Source organism: Oryzias latipes, chromosome 15 (genome assembly GCF_053564925.1).
Source record: "Oryzias latipes strain Hd-rR chromosome 15, Olatipes_Hd-rR_3.1".
NCBI lineage: Eukaryota > Metazoa > Chordata > Actinopteri > Beloniformes > Adrianichthyidae > Oryzias > Oryzias latipes.
Genome location: NC_136251.1, coordinates 1,742,501 through 1,761,837, shown reverse-complemented (window position 1 = coordinate 1,761,837; position 19,337 = coordinate 1,742,501). Strand labels below are relative to the sequence as shown.

Below are 19,337 nucleotides of genomic sequence, written 5' to 3'. Positions count from 1 at the left end.
ACAGAACGTCGCGCCGTGCAGTAGACCGTTCTTAGTTCTGGATCAATTATCAAAACTGGTTCGAACTTGTCCTTTGTGTTTTGGGTAAAACTGAAGTCTGAAGGACTGCAATTTGGACTGACCCGGTATAAAGATTTCATGGCCACCAACTTGAAAAGTGTTTCCGCTTTTCGAGGCGCCATCGAACTATTGGCCTTTTCCCCGGCTCAGATCAAAACAGACTGAGTTTCTGCTTTTTTTTTGGGGGGGGGGGGGGGTGCTGGTGTGCCGCGGGATTTTTGTCAAGGTTAAAGTGTGCCGTGGCTCAAAAAAGGTTGAAAAACACTGAGCTAGAGAGCAGAAGAAACACGCACCCCCAACACACATGTGCGCGCTTCCTCCTCCCAGTCCTACACAAGACGCAGCACGTTGACACAGTCACAGTCAATCTACAACACCTACATAGTTAAGTCATTAGTTAGATAGGTATTAGTTAGTTGTTGTTTGTTAATAAAGAATAGTACGTTTTAATAGTATTTATTTATTTCCGATGCAGCCGCCGGGGGATTTTGTTTTTTATTTGGGGGGGCTGCGGTTAACTGCGACTACGCGCCCCCTGGTGGTTCATCACCGCGGTGATCAGAAATCCAACACCGTCACAGCTCTAACTGTGAACCAAATCTGCAGGGCCTCAGCCTGTCTAGCCCAATGGCATATATGATCTCAGCCAGCCAGTGTTCAAAGGAGGGAGGAGTTGTTGATTTCCAGTTTAGAAGAATAAGTTTTTGGCCACCACCATTCCCAACTGTAGCGCTGTCTGTATATGTTGTGGCAAATGGGAAGTTTTTGAAGAACATCCAAAGATGGCCAGGTGGCTATTGGGCTGAATATCTTTATCATATGCATCAGGAAAGCATTTAAAAATCTTACTCCAGAAACTGCACAACGATGGACAAAACCAGAATAAATGACCCAGCGTACCTTCTGATGTTTTACACCTATCACAGGTAGCCGAGACAGCTGGAAAGATTTTGTTCAGCTTCGTTTTGGAATAATGCAGTCTATGCAGAACCTTAAACTGAATCAACCTGAGTCTGGAACTGATGGAGCAGCGGTAAATTTTAGACAGTGCCTCATTCCAGAAACCCTCAGGTACCTCACAGTTCAAATCTCTAGCCCAAGCATCTCTAATCGAGTCAGAGGGGACCACAGTAGAGAAGCAAGAAACAAATTTAGATAAGATCCGCTTGGAGTCAGGGGGAAGTGAGAGGTGCTCATAGAAGGGGTGTGTAGTTGGGAGGTCAAGGCTTGGACACCACGCCCTGGCACAGTGTCTGACCTGAAGGTAATGAAAGAAATGGGACTTGGGAATGCTTTACCTGGAACTAAGCAATGTAAATGAAGCAAAATGGCCATCAATAAACAGATCTGAAAAAGATCTAATGCCCTTCTCTTTCCAGATGGTGAATGCTCCATCTTGTTGACCGGGGGTGAATACATTATTTTGGCATATGGGAGCCTGCATTGAGGCACAAGGAGCCTGGCATGCTGTTTTCATTTGGTGTAGGATGCGAAGGGAATTTTTTAGAATGAAATTTTGGTGGTGTATTTTGGATATTGGGGCAGAGCTTGAGAACAAAAGGGCTGGGAGTGAGGACTTCCCTGCAGTGTTAGCTTCCAGCTGCACCCATAAGGGATTAGTCTCCACATCAGAATACTCACACTTCCAGTAGGTGAGAGCCCTGGCATTAGCTGCCCAGTAGTAGTGTCTGAAGTCTGGCAGACCCAGGCCACCATCTCTAGATGGTTTCTGCAGGTGAGCCTTAGATATTCTGTAGGCTTTGTAGCCCCAAATAAATGGCAGTATTATTGCGTCCACTTTTTTGAAAAAAGATGCATTCAAATAAATTGGTAAATTTTGAAACAGATACAGAAACCTAGGCAAGCTGACCATTTTAATTGCATTCACCCTGCCAATCATGGACAAGGGCAGTAATTTCCAGGTCTCAATATCAGCCTTAAGTTTTTCTAGGGCCTCTGTTAAATTTAATTTGAAGAGCTCTTCTGGATTTCTGGTCAGTATGTAACGATCATCTATTTATTTATAGTGCTCATTACGTTTTTTAGGGTAATAAGTTTCTTTAAATTGATATATTTACACACAACAGTTTTTCCTCTTTGTTATTCAGATTCTTTTATATAACACAAGTAAACCAAACCATAGAAAAACCCAAATAATATAATAATCCTTAGTCTCTCAAAACCGATTTGTTTTCTTTAAATGTCCTGTTAATGTCCGTGCTGTAGCGTCTTCCTTTTCAAAGTTCACGGTCACTCCCACTCCAGACACGTAGGCATTCTTCCCAATGAAACGATAGCCAAACGAAAAAAGGAATCCTCTCACCCAAGGGTTGACTGTCCAAGTTTGTCCAAACAGAAATAAATCCCCAAAACGGAATCCGATGCCTCGGGCGTTAGATGCGCTTCTTTTTTCTTTTTCTCCTCAGGTCTCTCGTAGACTCCCTGATGTTTTTCCCCCGTCACGACAGGATGCGCTGCTCCCCCCCCCCCCTTACTTTGGTCCCCTTTGTCAAATCAGGCCCCGGTACCGTCAGTCACATGACTTACAGCTGACGTGTCCTTAATACAAAAAAACAAAAAAATAACAACACATTTCTGAATGACATTTCCTGAGGAAATCGGAAATAGGACTTTACAGTGTTATGGGAACAATTGTTTTTGACACAGAATTTAATCATAATGTCAATTCCATATTTTAAATACTTTTGTGGCTACATAAACCCCCCCCCTTCAGCCAAAGGCTTTTAAGGGAAAACACCATGATAGGTCTTTAGGTTTACCACATTTACCGTATCTTCTTTCTTTTGTGGGTCTCCCCAAACAACTCTGTAATTGATTGGCCCTAATTTCTTTATTATTTTTGCTGGTCCTTCCCACTTCGGCGCTAACTTTGCTGAAAACTTTTCAGTAGCTTTAGAAATAGGATGTGACCTGACCCAGACTAAGTCTCCCGGCAGAAAGTGCGCATCTTTTCTACGGGTATTATAATACTTAGCATTTCTAGCCTGGTGCACACCCACTCTCCGTTTAACCTCCTCAGCCAGTTGTTGTTGTCTTTCAACTAGATTGTAGGTTACTTGTTGTTGGGGAGAAGGTGGTTTGTAAATCAGTCTCTGCAGAGGGCCATAAAGATTACGTCCCAGAGCCAGCTCAGCTGGGGTCTTTCCTGTGGTTTCTTGTTGGGCGGTGTTAATAGCAAAACGAAACTCGGGTAACCAATGATCCCAAGCATGGGGATGTTGGCCAACAAAGGATGCAATCATGGTCATCAATGTTGTGTTTACACGTTCGGTGAGGTTGGTTTGTGGATGATAACTAGTTGTTAACTTCTGCACAACCCCCCATGTATTACAAAGGTCAATTAAAAGACTACTAGTAAACTGAGGACCTTGGTCAGACACCAGATATTGAGGAACGCCCCACCTAGTGAATATTTCCTCTATCAGAATCTTGATAATTCGTGGTGTTTTACTGTCTCTTAAGGGTAACCATTCAACCCACTTTGAATAGTAGTCAACCACCACAAGAAGAAATACGTTTGACTTCTTGCTCCTGGGGAAAGGCCCCATGAGATCTATTCCGAGCATCTCTCCAGGTTTGTTGACTGTGATGTTTTGTAATCAACCCGAAGGTTTGCAATTGCCAGGTTTGTACTTTTGGCAAGTTTCACATTTATTGGTGTGTTCCCAGACATCTTTGCGTACGCTTGGCCACCAAGCTACATCCAGGATCTTCAGGAGGGTTTTCAGGCGTCCAAGATGGCCTCCCAAAGGATCATCATGAAAGTAACGGAGAAACACTGGGACTAAGGCCTGAGGCACTACCAATTGGAACCGTTCTCCTTGGTTCTGCAAGGGAATTCTGCGATACAGAACACCCTGATGTTCTGCAAAACTGATCCTTTGGGGAGAAGTGTTGATGTCACTTTGAGTCAGTTTCATTTCATTAAGTTTTGGGTCATGATCTTGTGCTTGAGCGATTTCTGCTAAACTGGTTGGCAGATCTGAAGGACTCTTCAGGGTGACAGCAAAGCAAGGAGATGGCTTTATTATCAAGGGTGTATATCCTCGAGACAATGCATCTGGTGCAACATTGAGGCAACCTTTTCTATAGAGGACCTTGAAGTGGAACTGTTGCAACCGTAAAATCCAGCGCGTCAAGCGAGAGGTTGTTTTAGGACAATTGAACGCCCACGACAATGCAGCATGGTCTGTGTAGACAGAAAACTCCTTCCCTTCAAGATAGTGTCGCCATTTTTCAACCGCCCAGACAACAGCCAAACATTCCTTTTCTGAGGTAGAATCATTTCTTTCAGGCCCTCGAAGCCCTCTGGAAGCATACGCAATAACACGTTCTCCATCTTTTGTCTCCTGTGAGAGAATAGCCCCAAGGCCCACCTCACTGGCATCTGTATGAACCTGAAAGGGAAGTGACATATCTGGCCGTGCTAGTATGGGTGGTGAGGTTAGAGCTTTTTTTAAAGCATCCATACTAGCTTGACATTCGGTAGACCAGTGCCACTCTACCCCCTTCTTCTTCAAGTGATTAAGAGGAGCCGCAATATCAGAAAAATTTGCAATAAATTTATGATACCAGCCTGCAAGCCCCAGAAAACGTTGAAGCGATTTTATATCAGTTGGTACTGGAAACTCTGCGATTGCTTGTGTTTTCGCTGGATCGGCTGCTACTCCTTCTCCTGAAACAACATGACCAATAAATCTTAACTGTTTTTTAAAGAAATGACATTTCTCCATGTTGAGACTGAGGTTGGCCCTATGGAGTCTGTGAAACACTTCTGCCAAGTCTTTCAGGTGGTCTTCTTGTGTTTTAGAATAAACAATGATGTCATCAATATATACAAAACACAACTTCCCTTTTAGTTCTCCTAACACTTTTTCCATAAGCCGTTGGAAAGTGGCTGCCGCATTACGTAATCCAAATGGCATGTATTTGAACTGGAAAAGTCCAATAGAAGTTATAAAAGCTGTTTATGGCTTACTCTGTTCATCCATAGCCACCTGCCAATATCCTGATTGCAAATCCAAAGTGCTGAACCAGGATGCACCATCCATAGATTCCAAGATGTCATGAATGAGGGGCATGGGATAAGCATCAGGCAAGGTCTTGGCATTTACTCTTCTGTAGTCAACACAAAACCTATAGGATCCATCAGGCTTGTCTACAAGGACTACAGAAGAGGACCAGGCTGATTGTGATGGTTCAATTATGCCATCTTTCAACATTTTAGCCACATGTTCCTCGATTATATTTTTTTTGAAAGGAGAAACCCGATATGCTCTTGATCTCACTGGGATTTCATCTTGTAAGAAGATTGTGTGTTTTTCTACAGTGGTTTTCCCAAGAATGCCAAAAGTAACTGTTGGCCAGTCCTCCACCAATTTATGTAGAAGTCTGGAACTGTCAGGGTTATCAGTGTCACAGGTTTGAACCATGTCTGTGGCAGTCACAACCGACCAACAAGGAGGAAACTCCCCCGGTTGGAGTGCATAGTAGAGACTAACAGGAGAAAGGCAAGAGGAGATGGTGGATTTTTTCCACTCCCTGAAATCACCTGTCTGATGAAGAAATGCATGGAACTTATAACCATGATCTGTTTTCACTCCATAAGTGTTTCGGGACATATCAAGAATTGCCCCCGACTTTGATAGAAAATCCAGTCCAAGCACTAGAGGAAAAGCCAAGTGGCGGTCTTCCATCACATGCACATTTATTGTCCATTGATCCTGATGCCACTCTAGACATAGTCTTATGGCCCAACTCCTGGTGAACGGTTCCATCAGCCATAACGAACCTTTGTCTTTCTGTAAGTTGAAATATTTCTTCAGGACCTGTCAACTGGTTCCACAAGCTCTCTCTCATTAGAGTAAAGGTACTACCAGTGTCAACCACTGCTTCCACTTGCATCCCTCGGATTGAAACAGGGACCATTAAGAGGTTTGGCTCTCTAATGGTATGTTGTGGAACTACAGTGACACCTACTGTCCCCTTTTGGTTAGCTTTTCTGTCAGGAGGTTTTTTAGGGAATCTGTCAGAATTAGCATGAACTCTCTGCCAATAATCTTTTGCTCCCGTACAGTCCTTTTCAACCACGGCTCCAATTTTCACAAGTTGTGCAACTGTAGAGACCGTTCCCCTCAGACATCCTGCCACTTTTGGATTGATGTTGTTTAGTATGCGTCGCACAACCTCCTCTTCTGACATGTCCCGCTTCCACTTAAGACATAGAGCTCTGTAATCATATGCAAAGTCTCTCAGACACTGATCTGGCTTTTGGACTGTGGTCCTCAATTTCTCCTCTACTTCTGTTAAATAGTCAGCAGGGAGAAAGGCAGCCATAAATGCATTTTTAAAAGACGTCCAGTCATGTATTTGATGTTTTGTGGCTTTCCACCAACTAAGAGCGGGTCCTTTCAGTACTGCAGACAGGGCTCCCATCAATTCATGGTTGGACAATGGTCGTATGTCTAAATAGTTTTCGCATTGCTCTATGAAACTGACAACATCTGAAGATTCACTGGAGGTTCCAAAAGTGGGAAAGTCTAAGCGAACCGGAGGTGTGGAGTAGAAAGGGGTCGCACCAGGCTGACTGTGTACTGTAGGAGTGGAGTAGAAATGGGTTGCACCAGGCTGACTAGGCACTAAAAGACGAGGTTCATCAGAAAGAGTTGAATACTGTAATTCAGTAGAAATGGCTATGGACCTTTGGGCAATGGGAGTGCTCTCTGCCTTAATATTTTTAAGTTGGTTTTTCCATTTCAAATCCCTTAACATACAGTTCACCACATCTTTTTCCAGTTTTTCTACCTTAGAAATAAGGTTATTTTCCATTTTTTGCAAAACAAACATCAATATATATTATATATATATTATATATATTATATATATTACTTTCTCGATTGAAAGAACTTGTAATGGAATCCCTCAGTCTTACTTCTAAGTTATGGACCTGCTCTTTTAAAGCAACAACTTCATGGGTTACACAGTTTAGGTCAGCTTTTATGTTCTGCTCCTACTGATCCTTTGATCTTCTATACTGTTGCTCATCCACTGCATTAGCACCATCATCATCCGCATTAACATGAACAACCTCAACATTGGTTAGTAGTTTAGCTTTCCGGTGTCTGATGTCTTCAGGAGCGATACATTCATTTTCATCCTCTTCATCATCTAAATATAATGAACCCAACATAGATGTTATTTCACTTGGAGATTTCTCTCTTATGGTTACAAATTGACCAACAGTAAAATCCGGATCAACAGACTCATGATCTTTCAAAGCATCTGGATTGTACAAGCCACTCAAACCCGCACTTGTTCTACTTTCCATGATTTTTCAACAAAACATGTACACATATCAAAAAAAATCTTTCCCCATACTGGCCACCATATGTAACGATCATCTATTTATTTATAGTGCTCATTACGTTTTTTAGGGTAATAAGTTTCTTTAAATTGATATATTTACACATAACAGTTTTTCCTCTTTGTTATTCAAATTCTTTTATATAACACAAGTAAACCAAACCATAGAAAAACCCAAATAATATAATAATCCTTAGTCTCTCAAAACCGATTTGTTTTCTTTAAATGTCCCGTTAATGTCCGTGCTGTAGCGTCTTCCTTTTCAAAGTTCACGGTCACTCCCACTCCAGACACGTAGGCATTCTTCCCAATGAAACGATAGCCAAACGAAAAAAGGAATCCTCTCACCCAAGGGTTGACTGTCCAAGTTTGTCCAAACAGAAATAAATCCCCAAAACGGAATCCGATGCCTCGGGCGTTAGATGCGCTTCTTTTTTCTTTTTCTCCTCAGGTCTCTCGTAGACTCCCTGAAGTTTTCCCCCGTCACGACAGGATGCGCTGCCCCCCCCCCCCCCCCCCCCCCCCCCTTACTTTGGTCCCCTTTGTCAAATCAGGCCCCGGTACCGTCAGTCACATGACTTACAGCTGACGTGTCCTTAATACAAAAAAACAAAAAAATAACACATTTCTGAATGACATTTCCTGAGGAAATCGGAAATAGGACTTTACAGTGTTATGGGAACAAATGTTTTTGACACAGAATTTAATCATAATGTCAATTCCATATTTTAAATACTTTTGTGGCTACAAGTTTGAGTCCCAGGTAAGTGAAGCAGTCATTTTTTATCCTAAAGGGTAAGTTGTTCAGAAAAGTATTTGTAAAATGGCCAGCTAATGGTATAAACTCACTCTTCTCCCAATTTATGTTATATCCGGAGATCTTCCCAAAAGAATTCATGTATTGTAGTAGAATCGGAATTGAGGTTGCTGGGTCTGAAAGACAGACCAGGAGGTCATCTGCATAGAGAGCAATTCGGGTCTCTGTTCCGTTTAGCTTTATACCTGTAATACAATGATGTTCCCTAATTCCTATAGCGAGGGGTTCCAGGGCGATGTTAAACAGTAAAGGTGACAGCGGGTCCCCCTGTCGGACACCCCGCTGAAGAGTGAACGGGCTAGATCTATCCCCATTGGTGAGAAAACAGGATCTAGGGCCAGCGTATAATATTTTGATCCAGTTTGTAAAAACCTCACCAAAACCGAATTTTTCAGCGTTGCTATGAGATATGGCCATTCTATCATATCGAAAGCTTTTTGAGCATCCAGAGCCAGTATGGCTGCCTTCTCTTTCTTTCCATATTTAGCATACATTATGTTTAGAATTTTACGGACGTTGCAAAAGGAAAATCTATCTGGGACAAAACCACTTTGGTCTGGGTGTATGATGCTTCCTACATTCTTTGCAAGTCGATTTGCTAAAACATTTATGATTTTTAGGTCGCAGTTCAACAGTGCGATGGGCCTGTAGCTGCCTGGATCAGTCTCATCTTTGTCTCTTTTTAATAGAACACAAAGATTAGCATCATTAAGAGAGGGTGGAAGTCTTCTGTTCTTAAAACTATTTTGGATCATTTTAACCAAAGGGGGTGCCAAAACATCCTGAAAGGCCCTGAAGAATTCCTGACTGAACCCATCTGGACCTGGTGCCTTGCAATTGGGGAAGGATTTAATAGCTTCTTTCAGCTCAGGGAGAGTAAAGTCAGTGTCTAAATTTTCTGTTATGATTGGATCCAGTTTTGGAAAGTTTAGTTTATCAAAAAAAGATCATAATCGTCCTGTGTTGCAGTTGACTTTGAGGTGTAGATATCTGTGTAGAATTGTCTAAATTCCTCATTAATGTCTTTTAAATTTGTGAGCAATTGGCCAGATTTGGATTTTATTTTATGAATAGCTCTCTTTGTTTGTTCTCCCTTCAGTTGTCTTGCCAATTGTTTACGTGGCTTGTCCCCTAGTTCAAAATGTTTCCCTTTAATTTTCAAAAGTGTTTTACTAATTTGATCCCCCAGTATGGCATTGTATTCATATTTTAGTTTTATAATCTTATTATAATCTGATTGCAGCATTGAACTTCGGTACATCTGATCCGTGGCTAATAGTTCTCTCTCAATTTCTTCTAGTCTCTCGCGTTTGGCTTTACTATTTGTTGCTTCGTATGAGATGACTAATCCTCGTATATAGGCTTTAAGGGTTTCCCAAATGGTTGAGTCGTTAACCTCTCCATTGTCATTTATCACAAGGAACTGCAATATTTCAGTTTTTAGGCGTTGTTTAAATTTCTGGTCTTCTAGTAAGAGAGGATTAAAGCGCCAACTGAAAGCCCTCTTATGAAGGGGCAATTTTAAACTGAGACTGACGGGGCTATGGTCAGATAATATAATTCCATAGTAGTTAGTGTGGCTGATATTGGAGATCAGTTCTGCGTCAACTAAAAAGTAGTCGATCCGCGTGTAGGATTTATGTACATGTGAGTAGAAAGAATACTCCAGATCATTTGGATGTTGTAGTCTCCAAATATCTACCACTTTCTTAAACTTTATCAAGTTGTTTACAGTTTGAACCGCAGAAATATTTGGAGGGGGGGCCGAAGATTGTCTGTCTAAATATGGATCCAGGCAGCAGTTGAAATCACCCCCAATCAGAATGTGGCTTGTGTCATTATCTGGGATAAGATCGAATACCTTGCGAAAAAAAGCAGAGTCATCAATGTTTGGTCCATAAATATTAACCAATGTCACGGGGAATGAATTTATATGACCAGATATGATTATAAATCTGCCATTTGGGTCAATTGTGGAAGATTGGAGAAGAAAAGGTACAGTTTTACGAAAGAGAATTGCAACACCTCTAGCTTTTCATGGAAAGGGTGCCTGATAGACTTGTGAAATCCAGTTAGCGCGGAGAGTTCTTTGTTGAGTGGCTGAGACATGGGTTTCTTGCAAAAATATAATGTCAGGCTTTAATGACTTCAAATAAGAAAATATTTTTTTACGCTTAATTGGGCGACCTAGGCCCCGGACATTACAAGAGACTAGGGATAGGGATTCTAAGGTGCTATTCATAGAAGGCATCGTCAGTATCACTGCTACACAGAGAACATTTGGTCTGGCAGCTGAAAATGCAACAGAAAAAATAAACAAAAATGCGTGTATAGCAACAACAACGAATATTAGTTAAGTTAAAAGGTACATGCAACAACAAACACGTAGAACAAATCCCCAAAACAAACCCCACCCACTGCTTCCCAAAGCGAAGCCGAGTTGGCCTCATCCGCATCTGGAGCCGCTATGTGAACAGTGCAAATGCCCTAAGCTATCTAACAGCCCCTAATTAGCACAAATGAATAACGTTTAAACATAAACCACCTTCACAACAATCAGGAGTAATATGATTACACTTTTTTTTTGGTGATGAACCTGGAGTCTTGCCGGGAACCGCAGCGTGTGCCGGACGTTCTTTTCCCTCAGCAGTTGCAGCACCTCACGGAAGCCGCGTCGTTGCTCCATTACCTCCGCGGTGTAGTCGCGGAAAATTAAAATCCGGTGGCCTTCGAAATCCATCGTGGTTTGTCTCCCCAGTCGCAAGATCTTTTCTTTGTCTTGATAGAAGTGGACTCTGGCGATAATAGTTCGAGGTCTAGCGCCGTCGGCAGGTTTGGGTTGCGGGATGCGGTGCGCCCTGTCGATAACAACCGGCTTCTGAAAGTTGTCGTCCCCTAGCACTTTAGGGATGAGTTTTGTAACAAACTCTGTAGGTCTCCATTTCTCCTCACCTTCCGGAAAACACACAATTTTTATATTATTCCTTCTGGATCTTCCCTCGAGATCCAACAGCTTAGCGTGTAGCTTAGCATTTTCAAGCTGGAGGCCCGCAACTGAACTTTCCATGGCTGCGATACTGACCTCGTGATCCGTCGCTTGGCTCTCGGTGGTGGACAGCCGTTCAGCTAGCACCCGCTGGGTGTTCTTGGGATGATGCTCCTCCTTCTTCTTCCTCCAAACACGCCGAATGGAGTTAAGACCAAAAAGAAACCCCCCCCCATGCTCTGGGGGTGTTTTTCTGCACAGGGGACAGGACGACTGCACTGTATTAAGGAGAGGATGAACGGGGGCTCTGTAATGTGAGATATTGGGCAAAAATCTCCTTACCTCAGTCAGAGCGTTGAAGATGGGTCGTGGCTGGGTCTTTCAGCATGACAATGACCCGAAGCACACAGCCAAGAAAACCAAGGAGTGGCTCCGTAAGAAGCATATCAAGGTTCTGGAGTGGCCTAGCCAGTCTCCAGACCTAAATCCAATAGAGAACCTTTGGAGGGAGCTGAAACTCCGTGTTGCTCAGCGAGAGCCCCGTGTCCTGACAGATCTAAAGAAGATCTGTATGGAGGAGTTGGCCAAAATCCCTGCTGCAGTGTGTAGAAACCTAGTGAAGAACTACAGGAACCATTTGACCTCTGAAATTGTTAACAAAGGCTTCTGGACCAAATATTAAAGTTGTTTGAGTGATCAAATACTTATTTGTCACAGTAATATACAAATAAATTGTTTTAAAAAAATTGTACAACGTGATTTCTGAATGTTTCTTCAGATTCTGTCTCTCACTGTGGAAATGCACCAATGATGAACATTTTAGACCCCTCCATGTTTTCGAGGTGGGAGAACTTGCTAAATCACGGGCTGATCAAATACTTATTGACCTCACTGTCTATGTATGTAGATCTTTAAGACATTGTCATCTCAAAGGTAAATGGCGTATACTTGTATAGCGCTTTTCTACCTACAAGGACAAAGCGCTTTTACAGTCACCGATCCATTCACCCAGTCACACACACATTCACACACTGGTGGCCGCTCCGCTGCCAAACACAGGCGCCCGCCTACCACCAGAGACAAGGTGGGGTTCAGTGTCTTGCCCAGGGACACTTCGACTCATGGGCGTGCAACCTTACGATCATGGGTCGACCGCCCTACCGCTGCACCAAGGCCGCCCACATGCTCACATGCCAAAAATGGGTGTCCAATTGTCCATATGTGAGTGTGTACAGGTGTGTGATTATGGCCCTGTGACAGACTGGCAACCAGTCCAGTTCATCCCCTGCCTTCGCCCTTCAAGTGGGTGGGACAGGTTCCAGCAGCCCTGTGACCCTGAAAGGAAGAAGGATTAGAAAATGAATGAAAAAAATAATTAAGCAAATGCAACTTTTATTATTTTTTATTATTTTTACATTACATACATGTCAGACACATCTCAGTTACAATCAGAAATTACATTGAAGATGTTTTCATAGGTCTTTGAAAATGATTAGCTTGGTGTTCTGTTGATGCTCTTTGTGCTTTTGCAGCAGTGATGTGTGTAGATGTGCAATATGATGCACGTTAGGGTTGGGCGATGTCCCTTAAATTGGCAATTGACGATGTTTTCTGTCAACCATTGGGATCGTGTGTGTGTGTGTGGGGGGGGGGGGGGGGCTATTTTTAATATTTCGGTCTTATATAATTGCTATTTGTTATTTTACTTTATTACTTTATTTATTTTATTTCCCAACTAATGACTCATCCGCGATTATCCAGTATAAACTGAGGGAAGTGACTTTAACAAAAAAAGTAACAAACAAACTAGAAAAGAAATGGTCCGCTCCCGCACTTAACTAGTCAAGTGGACCGGCGGAGCGCGGACTTACAGCTTTGTGTTTGAGGGGGGGGGGGGGCTTTGTTACATGAGCGGTATGTAACCATTTAGAACTGCGATCCGTTCCGCAGCTCTAGGGGAACGGGCTTCCAAACTCAGAACCGGGTCTAAAAGTGTGTGTTTGAGCAGAGGATCGTGAGCACACACACAGCGCTTTGGGGCGGTGTAAGCTTCAAAGCAGAAAGGCCGCTCAGTCCTTAGAAAACGTTCAAACAATCACGTGGATTTGTGTATCCAGTCGTGTCCCGACTAAATACAGGCTGATGTTATTCCCACTTGTTTACATGCAGCCAAGATGCAGATTGCAGCACCACCCAAAGCTAATGTTGTTAGCCCGTGTTAGCATACTGCTAATTCAGGCTTCTTTCCGGCTCCGTTTTTCAACAGAAAAAGCAATGACCACACACGGATTAAAAACAAAACGATGAGCGAACAGGGGTTTCATAATAATCGTAACATTATTAAAAGCATGTTTAGAAGATCGTCTTGCATAATACTGAGCTGACATATAAATGTATAAAGCAGCTCGGCAACATTGTTTTGTATTGAATTGTTACATTCAATAAAGTTTGAGAAATAAATAGCCGCTCGGCGGAACTGATATCCGCTTCCGGTTTCTCAAACCCTACTGCGCGAATGATTTATTCCGACCGAAAGTGTGACCCATGTGAACGTTTGTTATGTACACGGTTGGATTCTAATCCGACCATTGATCCGGTCAAGATATCTTTCACATGTAACCCCGGCTTATGGTGTCGACTCGCAGCATGGCGGGGGCGTGGCATCAAGATGGTGTCTCTCCATCGGGATGTCAGTCACCCATCACGATACGATACCATCGTCCATCGGCACAACCCTAATGCACGTCATAGGTAACGTTCTGCTGACAGTAGGATAGCAGTTACTGAATCTGATGGTCGCTGGAGTCTGTCAAGATCTTTAATGTTTACTGGAGTGAAGGCCTCTGTGACTCTTTGAGATGGAGTACTTTCCAGAAGAACAATCCAGCCAATACGTTCATGAAAAAAATTCTGTTTTATGGAGTTTTAAAGTAAATCTTGGCCATGATGAATCTGTAATAGATTTGAGAGTGCAAGATATTGTTATAAAAGACATTCATATGTGTTTTTATTATAAGTGACAAAACATTGGTCAACTTTACTCTCTTCAAATAAAACACATAAATTAACAAATTGTCATTAAACTAGTCCACTAACTGCAGTTTTATACAGATGTGTAAATGACCAGCAGAGCAGTTTTGCTTAGTTATTAGAATGTAGTAGAATGCCAGTAAACTTGTCTAATACAGTCTTCGGCTACAAATCCTCTTGTAAAGTATATTCCTGTACTGCAACCCCAACATGTCTTGAAAACAGTATGTTTGTCAAATTCTGAGGTAATAAACGCTAAATTAAAACATAAAACATTAACATAAATATACATTGATGGCCCAAACTAGCATGCTAGCACCCACCAGCCTGATTTCTCTATTAAAATGTGATCACTAACCTGTGAAAGGTGATTCCTCTCCATCGGATAATCTTCTTGTCATTATTTTTGCAGGTTGCAAAACTTGCGTCCCCTTTGCATGTCTGATTGGACCTCATTGTTACTTTACGTTGCATGACTAAATCAGCCAGAAGCCTGTTTTCCCCAAATAAAAGTTCTCCTTTTTTTTTTGACACTGGAGAAACAAAGCTGCAATGTAAAATAACCTTCATACGTGTGGTTATTGTGGTGTTATGAGATTGCTTTAACAGAAATCTCTTAAAGAACTACAGGGTCGCTTTTGGATGATGTCACAACAGTGTGCGTGGTGCGTAACTAGACACACAAACCCATGTGAAAAGCATGTTCCGCTGTGTTTAAATAAACACTCTAAATAGTAAGCAGTTGATCCCTTGTTTTTTCTGTTTGATAACACGACACAGTGTCAGAACTCCTGTTAAGCTGTTAGACGACTGATCAAGCCGACTTTGAACACGACAGACGAGAACATGCAGCAAGTGTCAACACCTTCAGTCTGGAGCCTATTCAAGACCGCAAGAATGGGAAAAGTGGACAAGATTTGAAAGATTTGGCATAGCCATCAACCAGTATGCAAGCTCAGAGGAAAATCAAATAAATACAACGATTTACTGTATGGATGGTGAAGTCATGCGTTGACTAAGCATACCTGTAGATTGATGAGGGACATATCAATGCGTGAGGGATGGCTTCGTAACGTTTTTCGTAGTGAAGAAAAACATCATCTGAACATTCAAATATCAACTTAGAAAAAAGTTGGAAGAAAATGAAACTGGATACAGAACACTGGCATCGGGACACCTAATGATACGTGATTGACTTGTCAGATCACGCATGTAGCTTGACCCGGATCTTACACTGGAGAAAGCTATCAACATGGCAAGACAGAACAATGGAGTGAAAAGGCAGCAATCTTCACTGCAAGGTGACTCCAGGACACAGCCAGGAGATGCTAAATGTAATGTCAAGGTTCACAACAACAGTAGAAAGATTAAAACCAAATCACATCCAGCTGTCAGAGTAAATTGTGGAGGACTCGACACAATAAACCAAAGGCACAGTGTCTTCAGTGCGCATACAGGCAGCTATGCCTCTGTCAGTCTGCCCCAGGGCTGCTGTGGCCACATTAGTAGCTTACCATCACCAAGTATGAATGTTGAGTGAATGATAAAGGACACATAGTAAGTGCTTTGAGCCTCTGGAATAGTGCAGACAAATTCAATCCATTATTATTATTATTATAAACTTTTGCATGTTAATGCTTCAAAGCAGCTCATACTGAACCCCAGCATCATCTGAATCTTTAGGTCCACACAACAGACTTCCCTGGAAACTACCCTGGATTCCAGGATGGCTGGGACATGAAGACCTTTCAGAAGGTAAGAAGTTTTGTTTCCTCTGCAAATTATTAAATTAAAATGCCTGCTCGGAGGGCTGCACGGTGGTTAGCGCTCTTGCCTCACAGTAAGAAGGCCCCCGGTTCAAGTCCCGGCTGGGGGATGTGAAAAACAACATCAATGGGGGACCTTTCTGTGTGGAGTTTGCATGTTCTCCCTGTGTATGCGTGGGTTCTCTCCGGTATCTCCGGCTTCCTCCCACCGTCCAAAAACATGCTTCATAGGTTGAATGGCAACTCTAAATTGTCCCTAGGTGTGAATGTGAGAGTGAATGGGTGTGTGTTTGTGGACATTCTACCCTGCGACACACTGGCGACCTGCCCAGGGTGTTAACCCACAAGTGGTCGGGATAGGGAAAGGGAAAAATGGTATAGAAAATGAATGAATGAATGCCTGATCGGAGAGATTAACACTGGGTGAATTTTTTGCAATACTTCTGTCAGCCTGAAATCAAGATGTCTTTTTTTTTTCATATTTTCAAGGTTTTCAGGGAAACTCAATATTTGGTCCAGAATGTTGGTAGTTCCTAAATAGCAATCAGTCATTCTGAAATGCATCAAAAGAGCAGTGGAATAATCTGTTTCTCCATGACATAATCTATGTAATGTACTGGATGTATGTATCTAGCTGATGTGCTGGGACTTTGTTGTGCTGGAAATTTTGTTTTTGTTCTTTTTTTTATGTTGCCGTTTGTTTTTCTCAAAATTACAATGAAAAATGTTAAAACATAAAAGCGCAATGAAATTTTCCTGCAAGATTAGAGGTGACATTAATATGGACAATATATGCTACCATTCTAACCAAAAGTTACAAATTAACAGGTAACTGGTAACAGCCAGTCTGCTGTGGAGAAGTTTACTTGCAGATCTTACTCTGATGACATCTTTACGTACAAAGAGTCACTCTTAACATGTAACTGAATTTATGACAGCTTGGAAAGTTGTTTACTCAGAACCAACTGTTGCAGATTCCAAACAGGGCAAGCTTTGGGGTTTAGTAAAACAAAGCAGTTTAACATCAAACTGAAAAAACTTAGTTTACAAAATTGAGTTTACTTTTTTCTTTTTTTACCTGTGCTGTCCAACAGCTAAGCAAACAGATGAGAGTTGAAAGCCTTTTGTGTTGGACATATTTTACTTTTACAACAGATGTATATTTAAATAAACCCCTTTTGTAATTTCAGATAAACTTTATTCATGTTAATTATATTTCTAAATATTTTTGTTTCACCGGACGGAAAAGAAAAGGAGGAAAGAAGAGAGGGATAACAGATTAAGAGGGGGGGGGGGTAGAAGGGTGACTATAGTAGCGGGTGTAAGATCATGAAGCGTCAGAAAGCAACAAGTTGCTGGAGCTTTATAATCAAAACTGACAGGTTAAGATGCATGAAGAATCTAAAATGGGCGGGGCCTGTCCACACATACACACACACACACACACACACACACACTTTAACGTTACAAACACACCCGTTGGCTCCAAAAGTGTTTACACACAAACAAGTCTACATGGACATACTATCACTAACATTCACACTCGCCTACTTATGCATTCAGACTAAAACATATGAAACATTTCCTTAAGTCACGCAAACTGTTTGTGCAAGCCCAACCCCAAGCCCCAGACAGGCGGCCCACCACCACCCAGGAGTCCTGATCATCCCCCAGCCCCAGGTACGAGTCAGGGCCCCCCAGGAAAGACCCGCCCCCACACTCCAGGCAGTGCTTGGTGGCAGTGATGTCCAATCACGCCCCCCCCCCACCACCACCATCAAGGGTCCTAGATGTTTAAATTGCAATTAAAACCGAGAGGGGGGGGCACATTCCATACAGCAACCAAGGGAGGGGGGCCACTGCCAAGTAGCTCTTTCCCCCAAGGTGCATCGCAGTCTGACCCCCACCACCCTCACCCTAATAAATGGTTATATGGTTATATGAGGGGACAGCTGGAAGACAGACCCCGGTAGTAAATCAACAGTCCCCCAACCCACCCACAGCATTGGGCCCAGGCCTCCCCAGCCCAGGGGCCCCATCGCCTGAGGAGCTAAGGAAGCACCCCCCTTGGAAGAACTCTGGTCAGGCCTCGATGGGACCGAGGAAGCCGACTAGCCGGGGCCGCCACTGATTGCCTCAGTGGAGACCCCAACCCGTCAAACTTCCAGGGCCCCATATCGATAAAGGACCGACTCGATCGCCCAAGCAGCCTACCCCAGAAAATTTAGTTTAAAATGCTGTGATTTGTGGCAATTCCTGTAGCCCTGAACCAGCACAGACAGTTTCTGCATGAATTTATTTTTCCACACTGATGTTCCTCTATGTTTTTGCAGAACTTTAGGATTGACGTTGTGCATCTGGATGAGAACAACATAGAGTTTGATATGGTGGGGATTGATGCTGCCATTGCCAATGCCTTTCGAAGAATCTTACTTGCAGAGGTGATGTTTCTGTTCTGTCAATTTTTTTGTTGAACTCCCTACACCTTAAAATAGACTTTCTACATTCATACCCACTCATGGTAACCTTTTTATGGCAAAGGGATGAGAGAATCAACTGAGAGCTTAGGTATCATTTACTCTCGTACATGTAACAAGATAAGATGACTCCAGTGTGTTTGTAAATAGTTTAAAATCCAGAAAATCGACTGTAAAGAATCTGAAAGTAAACCAAAGAAAACACTAATGCTTTCTTTTACAGTAGAGTACTTGCAGTGTACTTAAGTGGTATTTACATGATACTTTTTGTGTAACTACTGGGTACTTGCATGGTATTTACATGGTACTATTTATGGGACTTACTGGCTACTTACATGGTACTTTTTGTGTCTACTCAGTACTTACATGGTACTGTCTGTGTATTTAAGTGGTACTATTCGGTTCATACTTATGTGGCACATACTGGGTATTTATAATATACTTACATGTTGTGCAAATGTGTCCTGTGTGGTACTTACCACATATAAGAACAAGGTAAGTACAAATAAAGTACCTTGACCTTTAGGTCTGCACTCGTATGTTTCATGGTATTTACCATGAATTTACCACATAAACTACCCCTTAAGTGACGTTGACTTTGTGGAAAATTCATTTCAATTATCCGAGGTGTGTGCACATTTTGGTGACTTTTCGAGCATGCTGTGGGGGTCACATTTGCGCTGAAAGGCGCCAAAATCGTTCCAACTGCGAAAACAATATGGTCCTTGCAGTCAGTGACTGCTGCTGCGGGCCATCAACATCTGTTCTTTGGAATGCTCCTTTTTACTGTTTTGTACTAAAAACAAATTTCATTGTGA

The 19,337-nt window shown here is 42.4% G+C and overlaps 1 protein-coding gene and 1 long non-coding RNA gene across 6 annotated transcripts in view; one reads left to right on the top strand and one right to left on the bottom strand.

Annotated features, from left to right (window-relative positions):
* polr1c (RNA polymerase I and III subunit C) overlaps positions 1–19,337 on the top strand; it is a 36,565-nt gene that overhangs the window by 349 nt on the left and 16,879 nt on the right. For 3 of the 4 annotated variants that reach the window (XR_013647742.1, XR_013647741.1, XM_023963197.2), the window contains exons 2-3: positions 15,960–16,031; positions 18,376–18,483. Coding sequence is in view for 2 of the 4 variants with exons in the window: in XM_023963197.2 (XP_023818965.1) it covers positions 15,960–16,031; positions 18,376–18,483 (180 nt within the window). In the remaining 2 variants the exon portion in view is untranslated. The remainder of the gene's footprint in view (positions 1–15,959; positions 16,032–18,375; positions 18,484–19,337) is intronic. The other variant, XM_023963198.2, reaches the window with a different exon arrangement.
* Positions 7,985–19,337, bottom strand: part of LOC144984089 (uncharacterized) — a 43,877-nt gene continuing 32,524 nt past the window's right edge. For both annotated transcript variants that reach the window (XR_013647743.1, XR_013647744.1), the window contains 3 exons: positions 11,589–11,842; positions 11,343–11,499; positions 7,985–11,212 (listed from right to left, as the gene is read on the bottom strand). This is a non-coding gene — a long non-coding RNA (uncharacterized LOC144984089). The remainder of the gene's footprint in view (positions 11,213–11,342; positions 11,500–11,588; positions 11,843–19,337) is intronic.